The sequence below is a fragment of the Mesoplodon densirostris genome, chromosome 3, assembly GCF_025265405.1.
Source record: "Mesoplodon densirostris isolate mMesDen1 chromosome 3, mMesDen1 primary haplotype, whole genome shotgun sequence".
Taxonomy (NCBI): Eukaryota; Metazoa; Chordata; class Mammalia; order Artiodactyla; family Ziphiidae; genus Mesoplodon; species Mesoplodon densirostris.
The window spans coordinates 44,122,677-44,146,203 of NC_082663.1; the positions used below are offsets into that span (position 1 = coordinate 44,122,677).

The 23,527-nt window shown below is 38.7% G+C and overlaps 1 protein-coding gene across 4 annotated transcripts in view; it reads right to left on the reverse strand.

Moving 5' to 3' along the window:
- The window catches only part of SLC38A9 (solute carrier family 38 member 9), a 97,434-nt gene that overhangs the window by 68,341 nt on the left and 5,566 nt on the right, over window positions 1-23,527 (reverse strand). For 3 of the 4 annotated variants that reach the window (XM_060092893.1, XM_060092892.1, XM_060092891.1), the window contains exon 2: window positions 5,440-5,586. In XM_060092893.1, the coding sequence (XP_059948876.1) occupies window positions 5,440-5,552 (113 nt within the window). In that variant the 5' untranslated portion in view covers window positions 5,553-5,586. Of the gene's footprint in view, window positions 1-5,439; window positions 5,587-23,527 lie in introns of those variants that run through there. The other variant, XM_060092894.1, reaches the window with a different exon arrangement.

The following is a 23,527-nucleotide window of genomic DNA, read 5'->3' on the forward strand; positions in this document are numbered from 1 at the left end:
TTTATTTATTTAAATTAATTTATTCTTGGCTGCATAGGGTCTTCATTGTTGTGCGCAGGCTTTCTCTAGTTGTGGTGAGAGGGGGCTACTCTTTGTTGCGGTGCGCTGGCTTCTCACTGTGGTAGCCTCTCCCGCTGCAGAGCATGGGCTCTAGGCACATGGGCTTCAGTAGTTGTGGCATGCAGGCTCTAGAGCGCAGGCTCAGTAGTTGTGGCGCACGGGCTTAGTTGCTCCGCGGCATGTGGGATCTTCCCGGACCAGGGCTCGAACCCGTGTCCCCTGCATTGGCAGGATTCTTAACCAGTGCACCACCAGGGAAGTCCCTTTAGTTACATTTAAAGCATCTCTGAAACCATGGCCAGGGTTGCCCTCTTCAAGCATTTAGCAAAAAGAGTTCCACTGGAGAAAAATAATGGTGGAGAGTGGGGAGAAGAGAGGTTAGAGAAGTGGACTAAAAAGGGAGAGAAAAGAGGAGAGGGAAGAGAGTAGAGAGAAAAGGAGGAAGGAGAGGGAAGGGTACAGAAGTTGTAATACAATCAGCAAGTTGGTATCAGCTCCATGGCACTGATAAATGGTTAAGGGCCCTGGCCCTGTCTATTTAACATGGATGGCAAGTTCCTCAAAATGCAATTTATGCAGCTCTGGAAACCAACCCTCCTGGGAAAACTATTTTTCTAGGTCTGTATAAATCCTCAACTATGAAACCACCAAGCCTCAATAATCACTGTTATTGGTCCAGGGCACATTAATAGATAAACTCTTCACTTTGTTTTGTGCCCCCCGACCCAGGACCACAAATACCAAAAAGAATCAATTCAGGCTGCTATTCAGTGACAGTATTATTGACAGATGAAAGTGAGAGAGGCCAGTTTACAGATGTGTAGACAAGTAGACACTCTAAAAAAAAAAAAATAGGGGTCATAAGCATGCTTAGTATGTTTGAAGGGCACCCAGAACTGCCTATTTTCAGTGTCTACCCCTACCCCGCTGGCTTACCAGAGTACTTGAAATGTTATCAATTAGAAAAATCTAACCTTTAGGTTAGGCTTTTATTTTATTTATTTATTTATTTTATATAAATTCATTTAATTTTGGCTGCGTTGGGTCTTCGTTGCTGCGCATGGGCTTTCTCTAGCTGCAGAGAGGGGGGCTACTCTTCGTTGTGGTGCATGGGCTTCTCATTGTGGTGGCTTCTCTTGTTGCAGAGTACGGGCTCTAGGCACTTGGGCTTCAGTACTTGTGGTGTGTGGGCTCAGTAGTTGTGGCTCATGGTCTCTAGAGCACAGGCTCAGTAGTTGTGGTGCACGGGCTTAGTTGCTCCGCGGCATGTGGGATCTTCCCGGACCAGGGCTCGAACCCATGTCCTCTTCATTGGCAGGCGGATTCTTAACCACCGCGCCACCAGGGAAGCCCTAGGTTAGGCTTTTATATTCTAGGATTCTCCTTATTAAAATGCAAACAGCCATGGAAAAGTAATAGACTAGGTCTTTGACACATCAGATTGTTTGCCATCGTAACACCTAAACAGACAAGAGAGCCCTGCACGAATAGGACAGATAAGCACTAGTGAATAAGGGGAGGAAGAAAAAGTATAATTTACAAAGCACTGTCTAGAGGAAATTTTTGAGTGAATTCCCTGAGAAAAACTGGGCACATAGAGAGGAGTAAGAAAGCCCTAGGTCCTGGGAAAAAAGGAAGAGGAAACAGTTTGAGAAAATGGAAAAGGGAAGTGCAAAGCCAAATTAACCACTTCACAATTTGGTTTCAGGCTGGCTGGAGTGGTCAACTCCCAAAGGTCATAATCCCAGAGCAGCAGCAAAGCATGAAGCAATCCTGAATACCAGGTCTAATATTTGGTTACCAGGAAGTCTGGGAAAAGCAGGAAAACAATCTCTAAGACCAGTGATTGCCAATGGAATATTATCAAATACAGTATAGCAGATTTCTAAACCTTCCTGTCCTGCCACCCACATTCCTCACTCCACCCCAAACCAGGTAAAAAAAACTAATAGGGGAGGGGAGGGGAGGAGAGGGGAGCGGAGGCATGCAGAGGGAAAAGTGGATTTGTGCAGTTTGCAAAAGTTCCCCAAATAATCCAAATAATTATGACATGTATCATTCCTCTACAGTGACAAGCTCCTTCTTCCACCTAAGTCTAATTAGACCCCACGTCCAACAAAATGATAAGCAGGTCCAGCACGTTATCTTTTAGTCCAAAGCAGTTCTTAAAATTCTTATATTTGAACCAAAACATGATTTTGACTGCCACCTAGTGGAAGAGATAAAGTCAACCACAAACTAAACTGAGGATAAGCAATCTAAAAGTATCAAATGTTGTTCTTTATACTCTAACAGTCTAAGACAGTTTCCAAAAGTGTGGTTATATGTAAGATGATTTTAGGTAGCACAAGGATAAATGCTATTTTAACTACTCGGTATTTACTGCAATGCATATTAGAAAAAAGTATAAACAATACTTCATCATTTCACGAATACATGAAGATGAGGTTAAATTAACCCTAATTTTTCAAAGTTAATAAATTTTAAAAAATATTAAATTATAATATTACACAGGTGGTACTGGGATATCACCAAAGTCATAAGGTGACACTAAAATGACTGAAGTTTTGGAAATAGTTGTCTAAGTTGGTTCTTCTAATTGAAGACACTTTTCCCTCACTGTGCCTGAGATTTATGTATATAAAGTGAAATAACAGTGTTTTAAGGTACTCCTGTTTTTTCCTCATCAAATAAGTTTCTGAAATTATTTCACAAGCAAATTAGCATTCAATACTGCTAAACCCCTATAAATATTTGCCTTCCTTAAAACATGCTTACCTAGATAGTTATCCTGATTGAAAATAGTTGGTTCCCTCTTATTTTGACAAGTTTCATTATAGAAAATATATTTCCATTTAACCTACACGGTTAAACAAATTCTCAGAGAACTGTTTGAACTCCTGCCAACCTACTGCAGTGGAATACACTTTAATGACCTATGTTCTGTTGTCACAGTGGTCAATTATTTATCATAGAACTTAGAGTTTTCAAGAAAATCCTGAGCATTTAATCAGCATTCATTTGTCCTTGTATTCACTGATATTGGAACATATAAGTGAAAATTACAAGATTCATTTCATTATCTTCTCTGATGGCCACATTAAATGACAAAGATAAATTTCTCATGTATTAAATTTCACACTGTTCTAGCTGCAAAAAAGACTACAAAATTAAGTATCTGGAAAATGGAAATGGGATTATCTAGACTAGCTTAAACCAATCCTCCTTCATCTCCTGGATTGGAAACTACTTCAACCCTTAACACAGTTAGGTTTCCGCTAGCAAAGAGGTGGGGTTGTTGAATAGTTGGGCATTTACCGAATAGTAATCTGCCACACATCCCACCTCAAGCACTCAGTTTCCTTCTGAGGAGGCAACCACTCTTACAGTTTCCTATTTATTCCCCCAGAGTCATTTATACATATTTGCATAATATGTAACTTGTTGATGTTGTTTTTACCCAAATGGTAGTATACTATATACACTGCTCTGCACTTCACTTTTTTCATTTAACAAAATAAGTTGAAGACTTGTTCCATTTTGATATGTAATAAAGCCACTTCCTTCTTTTCAATGGGTGAAAAATATTCCATTGTATCAATGTGCCATAATTTATTTATCCAGTCCTATAAGACATTTTAGTTGTTTTCCATCTTTTGCTATTATAAAAAATAGTGCATTAAACAACCTTGTGCATATATTATTTGACATTGCAAATTAATGCTTAGAAATGAAATTGTTGGGCCATGTAAACTTTGGAATTGGTTGCTGGCATGTTTTTTTGGTGAGGGGCAGATCACATTAATTTTATGGATTAAAATTTAAAGAGCATGACATTCTATTTTAGAGTCTTCCCTACTGAGACCAGTATATGCCTTTTTGTTACATGTCTTATCTTATTAATTCTAATATGCACATTTAATCATTTCTAAAATATGGATGCATCTCATAATCCAGGACATCTTTTAATCACTGTCAGCCAGGTGGCAGCCATGAAAGTAATTATTTCTGGTGGCACAACAGGTAACTGTCACCTGTGATCGTTTTAGTCATCAAACCATTTAGAGACCATTTAAGGAAGAAATGTGAGCCACAGTGCTTAGAAAGCTTTCTGTGACACCTTCTGGTAAGATCAGGAAAGTGCAAGCATCAAAACTAAAAAGAGTCAGTGACTAGGAAGAAAATTCTTTCAAGAAATGTCACACTATCAATGTTCTCAGTGATACTAAGGACAATTTTGGGTGGGCAGGAAAAAAACACTGATTTTGATGACTGCAAGTCAAAAAGTGATTCAGAAGAATCAGACTCTATATGCGAAGAATCAGATTTGTAATATCTTAACTGATATATTTTGTTTATGTTTTAATTTTTATAATTACAAGAGTTCTTCTAGTAAACATCAAAATAAAATTCTAAGTGCAAAGAAATTGTTGCATCAGAGGTATGGATAGCAGTTTATGTTAGTATTATATTAACAACAACAACAACAACAACATCAACACGGACTTCCCTGGTGGCGCAGTGGTTAAGACTCTGCGCTCCCAACGCAGGGGGCCCAGGTTCGATCCCTGGTCAGGGAACTAGATCCCACATGCATGCCGCAACTAAGAGTCTGCATGCCACAACTAAGGAGCCCACCTGCCGCAACAAAGGTGTGGCGAAACCAAATAAATAATAAATAAATAAATAAATAGTTTAAAAAGAAAAAAAAAGCAGCATAACTTATAATCAGCATCTCAGATTTGAAGAAATACTCTACATGCTATTTTAGGTTTCTCAGTAGTATTTTAAAGTTTCTCTCATATAGATTTTGCACATCCTTAAGGCTATTCCTATGTATTTTATCTTTTTCTTCATTATATTTTCTCATCAGAATGCTATTTATTTTTGCCTGTTTTGTAAACAACCACGTTACTGAATTGTCTTATTATTTATAATAATTTTTCAGTGGATTCTTCTGGGTTTTCCAGGTATGCAATGAAATAAATTTTAAACTCTAATTATCTTAAACTATCTGCTGGAATTTAAGCTCAATGAAGGTAAGGATTACGTATTACTTTTACCGTTCTATCCCCAGCACCTCGCACATTACCTTGCACAAATCAGATAATCAATACATATTTGTTAAATGAGTTATATGCATCTTACTTCATAAAACTTCCCAACCACCCATGACAGACAAGTGGAGTTTAGTCTAAAAAGTCAGATATAAGTGAGAAAAGAGTATTTATATTTATTCTCTACCACATACAAACATACAGATCCTGTAAGAAATTGGATATTTTATAATCAAAGTTATATATATTTGGTTATAGTTAGTTCTATATTAATAATTAAAAACCTTAATTATAAAATAAATATTTTATTTTAAACACTTACCTTTTGGATCTTATATCTGATGAATCAAACTGGATATTCATAGGTCCAGGATTTATTTCATTATCTACCTCAGGGATGAGAAGATGGCTAGAATCACTATCCATATTTGCCATTTTTCTCAGACTCTAAGCACTGAAGAAGTCAGTCCTATAATAAATCAGAAAAGAGAAACAATTTAAAGTTTAATTTTAAAAATATTTTACTATTAATAGGTAATATATTTGCATGCATAAGAAATTGAAAAAAACACAGGAATTTGCTGAAGATATCTTAATGAGCTACATGCCTAAAATATTTATATTATCAGAAACTTGTTAAGTTGAAATGGAGTTACTGCTTATTTTTCAGCTTAGTAAAAAAGAAGCAGGGCAATCCATTTCCAGTAATAAAATACATTAGGCTACTTGGACTCATTTTCCTGCAGAAAACAACTAAAAATACTGGATAAAATATTTTTTTTATTTTTTTTAATCAGAGATCTCATAGGTTCATTTTATTTTATTTTATTTTTTTTTGTCTGCGAAATATATTAAAACTTTGCTGATGACAGTTGGAAATCAAAACATTAAAACTTTTAACATAATAAAATAGCTGTGTTTGTGAAGATTTTTTTTTAAGTTTCCTAAACCAATAAGAGAGAAAAATTAAAAAGTAGTGAATATAATACAAATTAAACATCAATTGAAAATAGGAGTCAGTGTGTTAAAAAAAATTAAGAGGTTGGTCAGGTATAAAGGAGGTCATCTTAAATTTCTAATACTGTTACAGTATGTACAGCACAGCTGAGGTAGGGTGATGGACAATATGACCTCTTGAAGCCCTTTACAATCTTTTTGTTGTTGTTATTTTTTAAAATTTAATTTTATTAATTTTTTTATACAGCTGGTTGGATACAATTTTTTTTTTTTTTTTTTTTTTTTTGTGGTACGCGGGCCACTCACTGTTGTGGCCTCTCCCATTGCGGAACACAGGCTCCGGACACGCAGGCTCAGCGGCCATGGCTCACGGGCCCAGCCACTCCGCGGCATGTGGGATCTTCCCAGACCGGGGCACGAACCCGCGTCCCCTGCATCGGCAGGCGGACTCTCAACCACTGCGCCACCAGGGAAGCCCTGGATACAATATTTTTTAAAAATTTTTGAAAAGCGCCTTTTAGTAAGGAAAAGCAGGCCATTTGCGGGTGAATTTAAGGAACCTAGAAAGTAAGTAGCTCAAAGAAGTTGCTTCTGCTCTGAGGGTATTTGCTGTGCCAGGAGAAACTGGGCTGAGGTTTTGAAGACCTTGTGAAGTACTAAGAAAATAGAAGACAAAACCCAAGATTCACCCAAAGTAAGGAACGATTGTAGTAAGAAATCATCTCCTCTCCCTACTTCCCATACAGCTGGGACTACAAAGAACTTTACCATCAGATTAGGAGTTAACACGAAGTAAAAGTACCTCACTCCCTCACAAAGGAATAACAAACAAGTTTTCCTGACACTGACTACAGCCTGTATGTGTGTGTGTGTGTGTGTGTGTGTGCTTGAGGGAAATATTATATACCACAAACTGCACCTCATGTGGATTTGCAAGGTGATCAAAGAACACTTAAAGCTGTGAATATAATTTCAGGTTACGTTCTTGGTAGAGCTTATAGGCAATTGGCCAAAGCAAATGTAAATCTTTTCTATGAGGATACAGAAAAGATTGATCCTAGGCCTCAAAAAGGACCTGCTAACAATCTTTCAAGAACAATGAACAGTACACAGTCAAAAATAACCTAGCATATAAAGAAACAAAGTACCATTAGTGAGGACCAGAAGAAACAGCAGAAACAGATCCACAAAGGCTTCAACTATAGGGATATCAGAATAAGATTATAAAACAATTATGCTTCCTATGTTTAAACAAATAAAGGAAAAAGTGGACATTTTCAAAAAGTAACAGCATATTTGAAAAGGACCAGAATGAATGTTTAGGCCTAAATAATAAAAAAGAAAAAAAGTAGTAACACAAAATGTAATAACCAAAATTTAAAACTCAATGGATGCATTTTAAAGTTGAAGCGAGGGCATTGGCAACATGGTAGAATAAGAAGCTACTTTTATCTTTCCCCTTCAACCAGTAAACCAGTAAAACATACGCAACACAACAAAGGTGCCTCTGCCCAACATACTAGGATGCTGGAGAATCCCACACATCTGTACATCTACAAGTGAGTGGACTGGAACACAAAGAGGAGGGGTAACTGAGGGAGGGAGAAACCACGGGAAGAGCAAAGGCAGTGCCTGTAATCCTACCCCTCTGGCTGCAGCAGCTGAGACTGCAGCCCCAGAGTACTGGGTAGCAGCAGGGGAGGTGGGGCACATGACTCCTGCCTCAACAGCCCCCATGGCCACAGAGGCGGAGACGTAGAACCTTACAACACTGAAAACAGCAAAGGTGCCCATGCAATCCTGGCTCTTCTTCCCTTTCGTCTCCCTCCCCCTGCAGTGTCAGAGTCTGTGACTCAGGAGATCCTGGATGCGAAGAGTCCACCGTCCTGGCTGGTGATGCCAGTGACAGTAGCAGAAGCAAGGCACCAACAACCCTGGAGGCACAAGAAGCAATAATGAGGGCCCAGGGTAATGCCACTAACAGAGGTGATGGAGGATGGAGAGTAAGGGCTCAAACAGAACCAGAGTTGGCTCAGGTAAGAAAAACCAAAAGATTGTGCTATAGCACCACCTACTGGAAAGCAAAAGAAAGGCCTCAATTTCTAATCTGTTTAACCCGTTATAATCAAGCAAAAATGTAAAAAAAAAAAAAAAAAAAAAAATGTGCCTGTGCAGAAACAGCTCAAATGTGCCTGCGGAGAAACAGCTCAATAGGCACCATGAACCACAGTAACAGTGCACTACAAAAAGAAAATGACAATTCTCCAGAAACCAAACATAAAGTCATGCAATATTGTGATCTAAATTGATAGAGAATTCAAAATAGCTGTTATGAAGACACTCGACAAGCTACAAGTTTTCTTGTAGAAAGCAGTTTCAATGAGCTCAGGAATAAAATTAATGAACAGAAGTAAGAAAGAGATTGAAACTAAAAAAGACCTAAACGGAAATTCTAGAGCTGAAGAATTCAATAAATGAGATGAAGAATGAATTAGAAAGCACTGGAAATAGAGCAGACCAAATGGAAGAGAGAATTAGCAAGCTTGAAGACAGAAATCTAGAAATGATACAAGAGCAAAGAGAAATAAAATATTTTTTTTAATGAGGAAATTCTACAAGAGCTATCTGATTCTTTTAGGAAGGGCAACATTAGGGTAGTGGGTATCCCAGAAGAGAGAAGGGAACAGAGTTTACTTAAAGAAATAATAGCTGAGAACTTCCCAAACCTGGGGAAGGAATTGGATATACAAATCTATGAAGCTAAGAGAACACCTAATTATCTCAATGCAAAAAGACCTTCTCCTAGGGCCTCCCTGGTGGCGCAGTGGTTGAGAGTCCGCCTGCCGATGCAGGGGATGCGGGTTCGTGCCCCGGTCTGGGAGGATCCCATGTGCCGCGGAGCGGCTGGGCCCGTGGGCCATGGCCGCTGGGCCTGCGCATCCGGAGCCTGCGCATCCGGAGCCTGTGCTCCGCAACGGGGGAGGCCACAGCAGTGGGAGGCCCGCATACCACAAAAAAAAAAAAAAAAAAAAAAAAAAAAAAAAAAAAGACCTTCTCCGAGACACATTATATTAAAATCATCAAAAGTCAATACGGGGCTTCCCTGGTGGCGCAGTGGTTGAGAATCTGCCTGCCAATGCAGGGGACACGGGTTCGAGCCCTGGTCTGGGAAGATCCCACATGCCGTGGAGCAACTGGGCCCGTGAGCCACAACTACTGAGCCTGCGCATCTGGAGCCTGTGCTCTGCAACAAGAGAGGCTACGATAGTGAGAGGCCCGCACACCGCGATGAAGAGTGGCCCCCGCTTGCCACAACTAGAGAAAGCCCTTGCACAGAAACGAAGACCCAACACAGCCATAAATAACTAACTAAATAAATTTTAAAATTCATGACATATATCAATATTTAAAAAAAACAAAAAACAAAAAAAGCCTCCTCAGAGCCCTGTCCCCCAGCCCATCACCTTCACACCTGATCACACCCATCAGAGGCTGGGAGCTACCTTAAAAAAAAGTCAATACAAAGAAAAAATTTTAAGGGCAGCCAGGGGAAAAAGGATGATAACTTACAAAGGAACCCCCATTTTACTGTCAGCAGATTTCTCACCAGAAACTCTACAGGCCAGGAGGGAGTGGGATGATATTCTCAAAATACCGTGAAAGATAAAAACTTTCACCCAAGAATACCCTATCCAGCAAAGTTATCATTCAGATATGAAGGAGAAATAAAGACTTCCTCAGATAAACAAAAGCTGAGGGAGTTCATCAACACTAGACCTGCCTTATAAGAAATGTTGAAAGGAGCTGTTCTACCAGAAACTAAAAGGCAAAAGTACACAGCATTTTGAGTAAGGTAATAAATAGATGAAATCAGAAAATTGCAACTCTTTATTAGAATAGGTTTGTAAACACTTTATTATAGTGTAAAGGTTAAAGGGAGGGAGTAGAAAAAAATTTCAATTTGGTAACAAACTCACAATATAAAAAGGGATAGTTTGAGACAACAAAAACACAAAAGGGGAAGAGAAAAAGGACAGAATCCATATAGGTAAATGCAGCTAAGATGCTATCAGCAGGGACTTCCCTGGTGGCGCAGTGGTTAAGAATCCACCTGCCAATGCAGGGGACATGGGTTCAATCCCTGGTCTGGGAAGATCCCACTTGCCTCAGAACAACTAAGCCCATGTGCCACAACTACTGAGCCTGCACTCTAGAGCCTGCGAGCCACAACTACTGAAGCCCGTGTGCCTAGAGCCCATGCTCCACAACAAGAGAAGCTACCACAAGGAGAAGCCCGTGCACCGCAACGAAGAGTAGCCCCTGCTCGCTGTAACTAGAGGAAGCCTGCGCCCAGCAACAAAGACCCAGTGCAGCCAAAAATAAATAAGTAAATAAATAGATAACTAAATAAATTTAAAAAAAAGATGCTACCAGCAGAAAAAGGACTATTTTATGTATGACAATTTTATACAAACCCAATGGAAACCACAGTACATAAATCCAGAGCAAAGACATGACACATAAAAAAAGAGGAAACTGAGAAAAACATCATAGAAAAACACCAAACCAAAACGGTAGATGGAAACACAAGAAAAAAGAAATGGAGATGTAGAGTAACCAGAAAACAAAAGATAAAATGGTGATACTGTCTTCATCTATCAATAATCACCTAATTGTAAATGGACTGAATTCACCAATTCAAAGACACAAAGTGGCTGTATGGGATAATTCATCAAGAAGACATTACAGCGAAGTGATTCAGTTATACGTACGTGTGTGTGTGTGTGTGTGTGTGTGTGTGTACACACACACACACACATACACACAAACATATATTCTTCTTCAGATTCTGTTCCCTTATAGGTTATTACAAAATACTGAGTATAGTTCCCTGTGCTATACTTCAATAAAAAATTAAATTAAATTAGAAAAAGACATCACAGTTACTAATATACATGCACCTAACATAGAACACCAAAACATATAAAACAATTATTAACAGACCTAAAGGGAGAAATTGAGAGCAACACAATAATAGTGGGGGACTTTTAACACCTCACTTACATCAAAGGATAGATCATTCAGACAGGAAGTCAACTGAGAAACAGTGGCCTTAAATGAAACGTTAAACCAGGTGGATTTGATAGATTTGTACAGAACATTCCATCCAAATGCAGAATACACATTCTTCTCAAGTGCACATGAAACTTTCTCAAATGATACACCATATGTTGGGAAACAAAATAAGTCTCAATAAATTTAGCAAGACTGAAATTATATCAAGCATATTTTCCAGTCACCATGAAATGAAACTAGAAATCAACTACAAACAGAAAGCTGGAAAATATATGGAGACTAAACAACATGCTACAGAACAACTATTGGGTCAAAGAAGAAGTCAAAAGAGAAATCAAAAATTACCTGAAAATAAATGATAATGAAAGGGCTTCCCTGGTGGCGCAGTGGTTGAGAGTCCGCCTGCCGATGCAGGGGACACGGGTTCGTACCCCGGTCCGGGAAGATCCCACATGCCGCGGAGCGGCTAGGCCCGTGAGCCATGGCCGCTGAGCCTGTGCGTCCGGAGCCTGTGCTCCACAACGGGAGAGACCACAACAGTGAGAGGCCCGCATACCGCAAAAAAAAAAAAAAAAAAAAGATAATGAAAATACATCAAGTCAAAATCTTCGGGATGCAACAAAAGTGGTACTAAGAGGGAAGTTTACAGCAATACAGAACTACCTTAAGAAACAAGAAAAATCTGAAATACTTTATCTTTCACCTAAAAAAACTAGAAAAAAGAGAATAAAACCCAAAGTCAGTAGGAGGGAAATAATATTGATCAGAGTGGAAGTAAGTGAAATAGACTAAAAAGGCAATAAAAAAGATCAATGAAACTAAGAGCTGGTTCTTTGAAAAGATAAAATAAACAAACCTTTAGCTAGACATAGTAAGGAAAAAATGCTGATAAATAAAACTACAAATGAAAGAGGAGAAATAACAACAGATACCACAGAAACAAAAAGGATTATAAGAGATTATGAACAGTCATACACCAACAAATTGGACAACCTAGAAGAAAGGGACCAATTCTCAGAATCATACAATCTTCCAAGACTGAATCACAAAGAAATAGAAAATCCGAATAAACCAATCACTAGTACAGAGATCGAAATAGTACTCAAAAAAGCTTCCAAAAAACAATAGTCTGGGACCAGACAGCTTCACAGGTGAATTCCATCAAACATTCAAAGATTTAATGCCTATCCTTCTCAAACTCTTCCAAAATACCGAAGAGGAGGAAATGTTTCCCAACTCATTTTATGAGGCTAACATCACCCTGACACCAAAATCAGACAGAGACAACATAAAAAAAGAAAAATTATAGCCCAATATCTCTGATGATCATAGATACAAAAATCCTCAACAAAATATTAGCAAACCGAATACAACAATACAGTAAAAAGATTATATGCCATGATCAGGTGGGATTTATTCCAGGCATGCAAGGATGGTTCATTATCTGCAAATCAATCAATGTGATACACCACATTAACAAAATAAAGGATAAAAACCATATGACCTTATCAATGGATGCAGAAAAAGTATCTGACAAGATTCAACACCCATTTATGATAAAAACTCTCAATAAAGTGGGTATAGAAAGAATGTACCTCAACATAGTAAAGGTCATATGTGACAAACCCAGCAGCTACACATACTCAATGGTGAAAAACTGAAACCTATCCTCCTAAATCAGGAACAAGACAAGAATGCCCCCTCTCAACACTCTTATTCAACATAGTATTAAAAGACGGCATCCATCCATCTCCTTGCTACCTCTCTGGATGCTCCCCCCACCTCAGCAGGAAGCATCCTCAGTCCATCCTCACCACCCCTGTCCACATGATGGGAACAGTGGTGGGTCCTGCACGCATGTCCCTGAACTGGCCTGCATTGGTCGGTCGGGGGATGCACCTGTTCCACCTAGGCCAGGGGTCTTAGGTCGAAAGGCAACATTCCGCCAGAGGAAGTGGCGAGAGGGAAGGGGGGTGCCCCTTGTAGCACTTCCCGCCTTGGTGCACTACGTCTCTTCCACACCCTGCCATGGGTCCAGCGCACAGGCTGGGATGGGGAAAGGGGAGAGGCAAGTGCAGATGGCGGGGGCATTGGAGGGCGGTCCCACGGATCCCTTTCCTGCGGGGAACTTGGGGCTGGAGGGCAGCAGCAGCATGTGTGTGCTGCTGAACACGTCCGTACCCGGGTCCTCTGCCACCCTTGGTGTGGGGAGTGGGCCAGGGGGCCTGGTTGGTTGCGGCCCTTGTGCTTTCCCCCTCCTCTAAAAAAAAAAAAAGTCCTAGACAGAGCAATTAGGCAAGAAAAAGAAATAAAAGGAATAAAAGAAATAAAATAAAGAAATAAAAGGAATCCAAATTGGAAAGGAAGAAGTAAAATTTAATAGTCTGCAGATGATATGATACTATGCATAGAAAATCCTAAGGACACCACCAAAAAACTACTAGAACTCATCAATAAATTTGGTAAAGATGCAGATACAAAATTAATACACAGAAGTCTGTTGTGTTTCCATACACTAACAATGAACTATCAAAAAGAGAGATTAAGAAAATAATTGGGGGCTTCCCTGGTGGCACAGTGGTTAAGGATCGCCTGCCAATTCAGCAGACACAGGTTTGAGCCCCGGTCTGGGAAGATCCCACATGCTGCAGAGCAACTAAGCCCACAAGCCACAGCTACTGAAGCCCGAGCACCTAGAGCCCATGCTCCACAACAAGAGAAGCCACCACAATGAGAAGTCCGCACACCACAACAAAGAGTAGCCCCCACTCGCCACAACTAGAGAAAGCCCACGTGGAGCAACAAAGATCCAACTCAGCCATAAATAAATAAATAAATTTATATAAAAAAAAGAAAATAATCACCTTTACAATTGCAACAGAAAGAATAAAATACCTAGAAATAAATTTAAAGACACAAGTAACTGGAAAGATATTCTGTGCTCATAAATTCAAAGAATTAACATTATTAAAATGTTCATAGGGCTTTCCTGGTGGCACAGTGGCTGAGGGTCCGCCTGCCGATGCAGGGGACACGGGTTCATGCCCCGGTTGGGGAAGATCCCACATGCCGCGGAGCAGCTAGGCCCGTGAGCCATGGCTGATGAGCCTGTGCGTCTGGAGCCTGTGCTCCGCAATGGGAGAGCCCACAACAGTGAGAGACCCGCATACCGCAAAATAAATAAATAAATAAATAAATAAATAAATAAATAAATAAATAAACAAACAAAATGTTCATAATACCTAAGGCAACCTACAGATTCAATGCCATCCCTATCAAAATCCCAAGCACAATTTTCATAGCAAAAAAAAAAAATCTAAAAAGTATATAGAACCACAAAAGACTCCCAATAGCCAAAGCAACCCTAAGAAAAAAAGAACAAAGCTGGAGCTATCACACTCCCTGATTTCAAACTATACTACAAAGTTACAGTAACAAAACAGTTGGTTTTGGCAGAAAAAGATATAGATCAATGGAACAGAATTGAGAGCCTGGAAATAAACCCACACTTTCATGGACAATATACAACAAAGAAGCAAAGAATATATGATGGAGAAAGGATAGTCTCTTCAATAAATGGTGTTGGGAAACTGGACAACCATTAAAAAAAAATGAAACTATGCCACTATTTCACACCACACACAAAAATCAAGTCAAAACTGATTAGACTTGAATGTAAGACCTGAAACCATAAAAATTCTAGAAGAAAACATAGGCAGTAGGCTCTTTGACATCAGTCTTAGCAATATCTTACTAGATATGTCCCCTCAGGCAAGGGAAACAAATGGGACTACATCAAACTAAAAAGCTTCTGCACAGCAAAAGAAACCAATAGCAAAATGAAAAGACAACCTACCAAGTTGCAGAAGGTATCTGTAAACCATATATCCAATAAGGAGTTAATATCCAAAATATATAAAGAACTCTTACAACTCAACAACAAAAAAACCAAACAACCCAATTTTAAAAATGGGCAGAGGAGATAAACAGACATTTTCCAAAGAAGACATATGGGTGGCCAACAGGCACATGAAAAGATGTTCAACATCATCAATTATTAGGGATTATTAGGGATCAAAACCACAATAAGATATCACCTCACACCCATTAGAATGGTTATTATCAAAAAGGCAAGAAATAACACGTGTTGGTGAGGATGTAGATATAAGGGAACACTTACACACTGTAGGTGGGAACGTAAACTGGTGTAGCCACTATGGAAAACAGTATGGAGATTCCCCAAAAAATTAAGAATGGAAGTACCATATGATCCAGCCATCCCATTTCTTGGTGTTTATCCAAAGAAACACTAATTCAAAAAGATATATGCACTCTTATGTTCATCATGGCACTATTTGCAATAGTGCAAGAAATATTTCCAAAGTACAGAAACAACCTAAGTGCCCAACAATGAATGAATGGATAAAGAAGGTGGCATATACATACAATGAAACAGTACTCAGCCATAAAAAAAGATGAAACCTTGCCATTTATGACAACATGGATGAACCTTGAGGATATTATGTTAAGTGAAATAAGTCAGAGAAATAAATACTATGTGATTTCACTTATATGTGAAATATAAAAAACAAAACAAATTAAATGAACAAACTAAACAAAAACAAATACATGGATACTGAGAATAGAGTAGTGGTTATCAGAGGGAAAGGGGCAGAGAGAAGGGTAAAGGGGATCAACTGTATGGTGATGGATGGAAAGTAAATTTTTGGTGGTGAGCACACTGTAGGGTATACAGAAGTAGAAATATAATGAACAATTTTATAAGCCAATGGTACCTTAAAAACAAATAAATCTATAAATAATACTAAATAAATAAAATTAGCAACCTTTCTTAAAGAAATTGAAGAGAAAATTAATGTACTAGAAGATAAATCAGAAGAAGTTATCTAGAACGTGGCAAAGAGAGAGAAAAAAAGGCAGAAAATGTGGAAGAGAGGTTAGGTCTAACATGCATGTAATTGGTGAACCGGAAAGAGAGGAGATAGTAGAGGTAATATTGAAGAGATAATGGTTTAGGATTTTCAAGAATTCATAAAAGATAATGATCTGCAGATTCAAGAAGTTTAATGAATTCAAGCAGAATCAATAAACAATATGTTACAGAGTTGGGGAAAAAAAATTAAAATTCCAGACCAAAGGGGGAAAAGATCAAGTGAAGTTCTTGGAATTAAAGTGTTCTAAAGCCCTTGTATTGTCCAGATCAACATTACACTTTGATGTGATGTATGGTGTAATTTTAAAGGTAACTACTAACATAATAGAAAACAATATATAACTTATAATCTAGGAGAGGGAGAAAGGAGAATGTTAAAAAATATATGACCTAAAGAAAGGTAAGAAAGGAGAAAAAATTGTAAAAGAGGTAGGACAAATAGAAAGCATAAAATAGATAAGATCCTCCCACTCTTTCTTAAACCCATGCTAATCAGGCTATCTTCCCCATCACTACACAAAACCTACTCTTATTAGATCAATGCCCTCCATATTGGTAAACTCAATTTCTCAGTCTTTAACTTGCTTGCCTTATCAGAAATATTTGCCACAAGGAATCACTCTCTTCCTTAATAAACTGATTCAACAGGGCTTCAGGTTTTTTCTATATCTCTCTGGTCCCTCCTCCTTTTCTGTCTCCTTTGCTCACTGTTTGCTCCTTGTCTCCAGACTTCTTAAAACTGTAGTCTCGGGGCTTCCCTGGTGGCGCAGTGGTTGAGAGTCCACCTGCCAATGTAGGGGGCGCGGGTTCGTGCCCCTGTCTGGGAGGATCCCATGTGCCGCAGAGTGGCTGGGCCCATGAGCCATGGCTGCTGAGCCTGCGCATCCGGAGCCTGTGCTCCGCAACGGGAGAGGCCACAACAGTGAGAGGCCCGCGTACCGCAAAAAAAAAAAAAAAATTGTAGAGTCTTGGGCTTCCCTGGGTGGCTCAGTGGTTAAGGAATCCACCTGCCAATGCAAGGGACATGGGTTCGATCCCTGGCCTGGGAGGATCCCACACTCCACGGAGCGGCTGAGCCCGTGCACCACAACTGCTGGGACTGCGCTCTGGACCCTGCGAGCCACAACTGCTGAGCCTGCGTGCCACAACTGCTGAGGCCTGCACGCCTAGAGCCTGTGCTCTGCAGTGGGAGAGGCCACCGCAATGAGAAGCCCGTGCACCGCAGCGAGGGGTGGCCCCTGCTCGCCACAACTAGAGAGGGCCCACATGCAGCAGCGGAGGCCCAACACAGCCAAAAATAAATACATTTATTTAAATAAAAAAACTGTAGTCTCAAGGGTCAGTCTTTGTACTCTTCTCTATTTACCTCAATTTTTAGGTAATGTTATCCAATCTCATGGTTTTAATATCGTCACTTGTGTTATACAATACAGTAGCCACTAGTCACAAGTGATTACTTAAATTTATATGAATTAAAATTAAATTTTAAAAAATTCAGTACCCGAGTCACTCTAGCCACATGTGGCTAGTGGCTACCATATTGCACAGTGTAGGTATAAAACATTTCCATCATTGTAGAAAGTTCTACTGATCTAGATAGTGACAAATTTCACATTATATTTCTAGCCAGAACTTCTCTCCTAAAATTTCAGATTTGCATATCCAACTACCGACTTAACATCTTTCTAAAAATTGAGATATAATTGACATATAACATTATACTAGTTTTAGATGCACAACATAATGATTTGGTATATGTATATATCCAACTTAACATCTTTACTTGGATATAATAGACAAGTGAAACCTGAACTGAACTTTTGACTTTTTCCTGAAAAGCTACCCCATGCACTGTTTTCCTGATTTCAGTTAATGGTATTTCCATCCTTCTAGCTGCTCAAGCTAAAATTCTTGAAATCACTCAGAACTTCTTTTTCTCAGTCTACATTCAATCCACTAGGAAATCTTGTTGGCTTTCTTTCAAATATATCCAGACTCTGACTACCATCATTTGTTACCAAGATTTCTACAGTGGAGCTCTCTGTCTGTACCCTTACAGTTTACTCGCCACACAAGCAGGTACAGAGTTGTAGAGTGGTATAGTAAGGAATTTGGTCTCACCCAGTTGGTTGTTGCAACTGAGGGAAGTGCTATTAGCACCCAGTGGGTAGAGACTAGGGATGCTGCTAAAGATCCTACAATGCACAGGTTAGCTTCCTACAACAAAGAATTACCTAGCCAAAAATGTCCTGAGACTGAGAAATCTGCCCTAAGGGGGAAAATAGGAGGTTGTTTTAGGGAAAGATAGGAAGGGACCTTATATGGTAATGGCAGTATTCTATTTCTTTAACTTGATTGTGGTTACATGGCCATTTGCTTTATAATTATTCAATATACGTATGTTTGATGCACTTTTTTGTAGGATGTTGTATTTCACAATTATTAAAAAAAAGGGGGGGCCTCCCTGGTGGCGCAAGTGGTTGAGAGTCCGCCTGCCGATGCAGGGGATACGGGTTCGTGCCCCGGTCTGGGAGGATCCCATATGCCGCGGAGCGGCTGGGCCCGTGAGCCATGGCCGCTGAGCCTGCGCGTCCGGAGCCTGTGCTCCGCAGCGGGGGAGGCCACAACAGTGAGAGGCCCGCATACCGCAAAAAAAAAAAAAAAAAAAAAAAAAAGGGAACTCCATAAAATGAAGTAAACAGGTTTTAACACAAAACCAAGCGCTTTACCTTTTATCCTCAACCTGTAAGTTACTATTACCTTCACTTTATAGAAAAGGATACAAAACACGGAGAAGGTAAGTAATTGACTACAAAGTTAGTAAGTGGCAGAGTTCAAATTCAAGCCTACACAGTTTAAGTCCAGAGCCTGTATTCTTTGCCGCTATGCTGTGCTGTTTTTCCTGTTCTTTGGCCTTTCCTCCTCTCTTTTATCTTTCACCTTTACTTCTCTTTCTTGTTACAGCCCAGACTACTCAACAAGTATAGTTTTATTATTGCTGTATTTGTTTAATGGAGTTTAATGTCCACTGTTCTTATTTTTCTAATTGTAGCATTTACGGCAAAGTAGAAAGAAAATGGGGTTTCTGAGGGAGAGTCCTATATTTGCCACTCACTACCTGTGTAATTTAAGACTAACCATTTAACCTCCACGAGATTATTTTCCCATTTGCAAAATGGAAATAATAACATCCTCTTCACTGGGGTGTTTGAGAATTAAATGACATGATGCATATTATACTTAGTACCTTGTAACAGGAAAATAAATGTTCAAATGTATTATTATTCCTTTCAAAAATCAAATAGGGCTTCCCTGATGGCGCAGTGGTTGAGAGTCCGCCTGCCGATGCAGGGGACATGGGTTCGTGCCCCGGTCCAGGAAGATCCCACATGCTGCGGAGCGGCTAGGCCCGTGAGCCATGGCCGCTGAGCCTGCGCGTCCGGAGCCTGTGCTCTGCACCGGGAGAGGTCACAACAGTGAGAGGCCCGCGTACCACAAAAAAAAAAAAAAAAAAATCAAACAAAAATACTTCTTTTTTTAAAAACATATGCAGCCTCTTGAGTTTTTTCCTATTTTTTTTAAATGAAAAATTCTTCTTAGTAACAAAGAGCTAAGCAAATATTGCCAACATGCCACTATTATGTGATAGAGATGTTGGTAACATGTTCTATTCCCCAGCATGTGTTTTCTTTTCTGTTTCTTTCCTTTCCATTTCCCTATTCTGCTCTTCTGTGTTTCTGTTCAACAATTAAGCCAAAGATCTCATTAACTTAGTTCTACTGAAGATAAATAATGTTAAATAAAAATGTTAAAGTATTACCTTATAAGGTAATAATAGTAATTTTAACAGTAACTTTTCAAAAAAGGCAAAACCAAATACAGTTGACCCTTCAACAATGAGGGAGTTAACTGTGCCTCTGCACAGTTGAAAACTGGTGTATTACTTGACAGTCAAGTATCTGCAATTCTGCATCTGTAGATTCAACCAATCATGGATGGTGTAGTACTGTAGCACATAATATTGAAAAAAATCCACAAATAAGTGGACCTGAGCAGTTCAAACCTGTGTTGTTCAAGGTCTACTGTATTACCATTTCCAATCAAGAAGGGCCTTATTTCTGTATCTTATAAAGAGTATGAACATAAAAATGATGATCTATTCTAAGATGAGACAACTAAAATACTGAGTAATGGTAAACTCTGAACAATATAGTCATCCAACAAGTTCTCAATGAGCCTCTACAAGGTACTGGGGTACTGAGAAAAATAGAAAAAAAAAAAAAACCTCATGGTCCCTATCCTCAACAAACTTAAAAAATATAATTTATGAAGTCAAGAAGTCAGGTAACTTGTCCTAAATCACTTAAATAATAAAACCTAGCAGGATGCTAATAACCAATTATGATTTTCTGTTCTTCATTTCACTTTTAGCTCATATCTACACCACTTGCTAGTCATGGCTCCCAAATTAGCTTTGTAATACATCAGTGCAAGATTTATTCTTTTAAGGTATAAAGTTTAGTTGATTGTTTGAAACATAGAGCCATATAACATATATATTCAAATGTGGAGCATCAGAAATGATCTTGAATGTAAAGTGTACACTGCTCAATAGTAATTGTTACTCACTAAGTAAAAGGAACTCACTAAGATAAAAGGAACTGTGAATAAGCTAAGTCATTTCATCAGAACAGTTAGTTGACATGCAAAAACAGAAGCTTGATTTTTCAGTTCCTTTTTTAATGTAATAAAACTGATTAATAATTCAGTTGACTTCTTTGGTCTTAAGTTTTAAAACTAAAGGCAGAATTAAGAGTACTTTGACCCATTAATTTACAAGACTAGGATTGACAGTCCTATTAAATATCCTTAGTCTAAAACTGTCAATTTCACTAAATAACTTGAAAAAAGTATCTCCTGGATGTAATAAGTAAAAACATTCTATATAAAATATCAATGAAAAATACATTTTAAATTAAAGTGGAGGCTTCCCTGTTGGCGCAGTGGTTGAGAGTCCGCCTGCCAATGTGGGGGACACGGGTTTGTACCCCGGTCCGGGAGGATCCCACATGCCACGGAGCGGCTGGGCCCGTGAGCCATGGCCACTAAGCCTGCGCGTCCAGAGCCTGTGCTCCACGGCGGGAGAGGCCACAGCAGTGAGAGGCCCGCGTGCCGCAAAAAAAAAAAAAAAAAAAAAAATTAAGGTGGATACCTAAGATCAGCAACAACTGAAGGATGCCCACTCTTGCCAATTTTATTCAACATAATATTGGAAGTCCTAGCCACAGCAATCAAGCAAGAAAAATAAATAAAAGGATTCCAAATTGGAAAGGAAGTAAAAAGGTAACATTTTGCAGATGACATGACACTACACATAGAAAATCCTACGATGCCACCAAAAAAGTAGTAGAGTTCAACAATGAATTCAATAAAGTTGCAGGCTACAAAATTAATACACAGAAATCTGTTGCACTTCTATACACTAAAAATGAATTACCAGAAAGGGAAATTAAGAAAACAATCCCATTTACCATTGCATCAAAAAGAATAAAATATGTAGGAATAAACCTATCTCAGAAGGCAAAACACCTATACTTGGAAAATTATAAGACATTGATGAAAGAAATTGAAGACAACATAAACAGATGGAAAGGTATACTGTGTACATGGATTGGAATTAATATTGCTAAAATGACCATACTACCCAAGGCAATCTACAGATTATTGTAATCCCTATAAAAATACCAAGGGCATTTTTCACAGAACCAGAACAAATAATTTTAAAATTTGTATGGAAACACAAAAGACCCCGAATAGCCAAAATAATCTTGAGAAAGAAGAACAGAGCTGGAGGAACAATGTTTCTTGACTTCAGACTATACTACAAAGCTACAATACTCAAAACGCTATGGTACTGGCAAAAAAACAGACAAATAGATCAATGGAACAGGATGAGAAAGCCCAGAAATAAACCCATGCACTTACAGTCAATTAATCTGTGACAAAGGAGGCAAGAATATACAATGGAGAAAAGACAGCCTCTTCAATAAGTGGTGCTGGGAAAACTGGACAGTCACATGTAAAAGAATGAGATTAGAACATTTTCTCACACCATATATAGAAATAAACTCAAAATGGATTACAGAACTAAGTGTAAGACCGGAAACCATAAAACTCCTAGAGGAAAACATAGGCAGAACACCCTCTGCCATAAATCACAGCAACATATATATATATTTTTTGACCTGTATGCTAAAGCAGAGGAAATAAAAGCAAAATAGGACCTAATCAGACTTAAAAAAGGAAACCAAAGAGACAAAACAAAGAGACAACCTACTGAATGGGAGAAAATATTTGCTAATGATATGACCGATAAGGGGTCAATACCCAGAATATATAAACAGCTCATACAACTCAACAAAAAAACAAGCAACCCAATTTAAAAATGGGCAGAAAGATCTGAATAGACATTTTATAAAGAAGACATACAGATGGCCAACAAGCACAAGAAAAGATCCTCAACGTCAATAATCATCAGGGAAATTCAAAACCACAATAAGATATCACCTCACACCCATTAGAATGGTTATCATCAAAAAAGTAAGAAATAACAAGTCTTGGTGAGGATGTAGATATAAGGGAACCCTTATACACTGTTGGGGGGAATGTAAATTGGTGCAACCACTGTGGAAAACAGTATGGCAATTTCTCAAAAGCCTAAAAATAGAACTACCATATGACCCAGCAATTCCACTCCTGGGTATATATCTGAAAAAAAATGAAAACACTAATTCAAAAAGATACAGGTACCCCAATGTTCACTGCAGCATTATTTACAACTGCCAAGATACGGAAGTAACCTAAGTGTCCATCAACAGATGAATGGATAAAGATGTGGTATATGTATAATGGAACACTACTCAGCCATAAAAAAGAATGAAATTTTGCCATTTGCAACAACATGGATGGACGTGGAAGGTATTATGCTAAGTGAAATAAGTCAGACAAAGACAAATACTGCATATCACTTATATGTGGAATCTAAAAAATAATACAAACTAGTGAATATAACAAAAAGGAAACAGACTTACAGAAACAGAGAACAAACTAGTGGTTACCAGTAGAGAGAGGGAAGCAGGGAGGGGCAAGATATGGGTAGGGGATTAAGAGTTATAAACTATTATGTATAAAATAAATAAGCTAGAAAGATATATTGTACAGCACAGGGAATACAGTCAATATTTTAAAATAACTATAAATGCAGTATAACCTTTAAAAATTGTGAATCACTATTTTGTACACCTGTAACTTACGTAATATTGTACATCAGCTGTATCTCAATTAGAAAAAAAAAGGAAAAGGAAAATAAATAAAGATGGATATGGCACAGGAATTAAAAGCTTGGAAAATAAACATATAATAG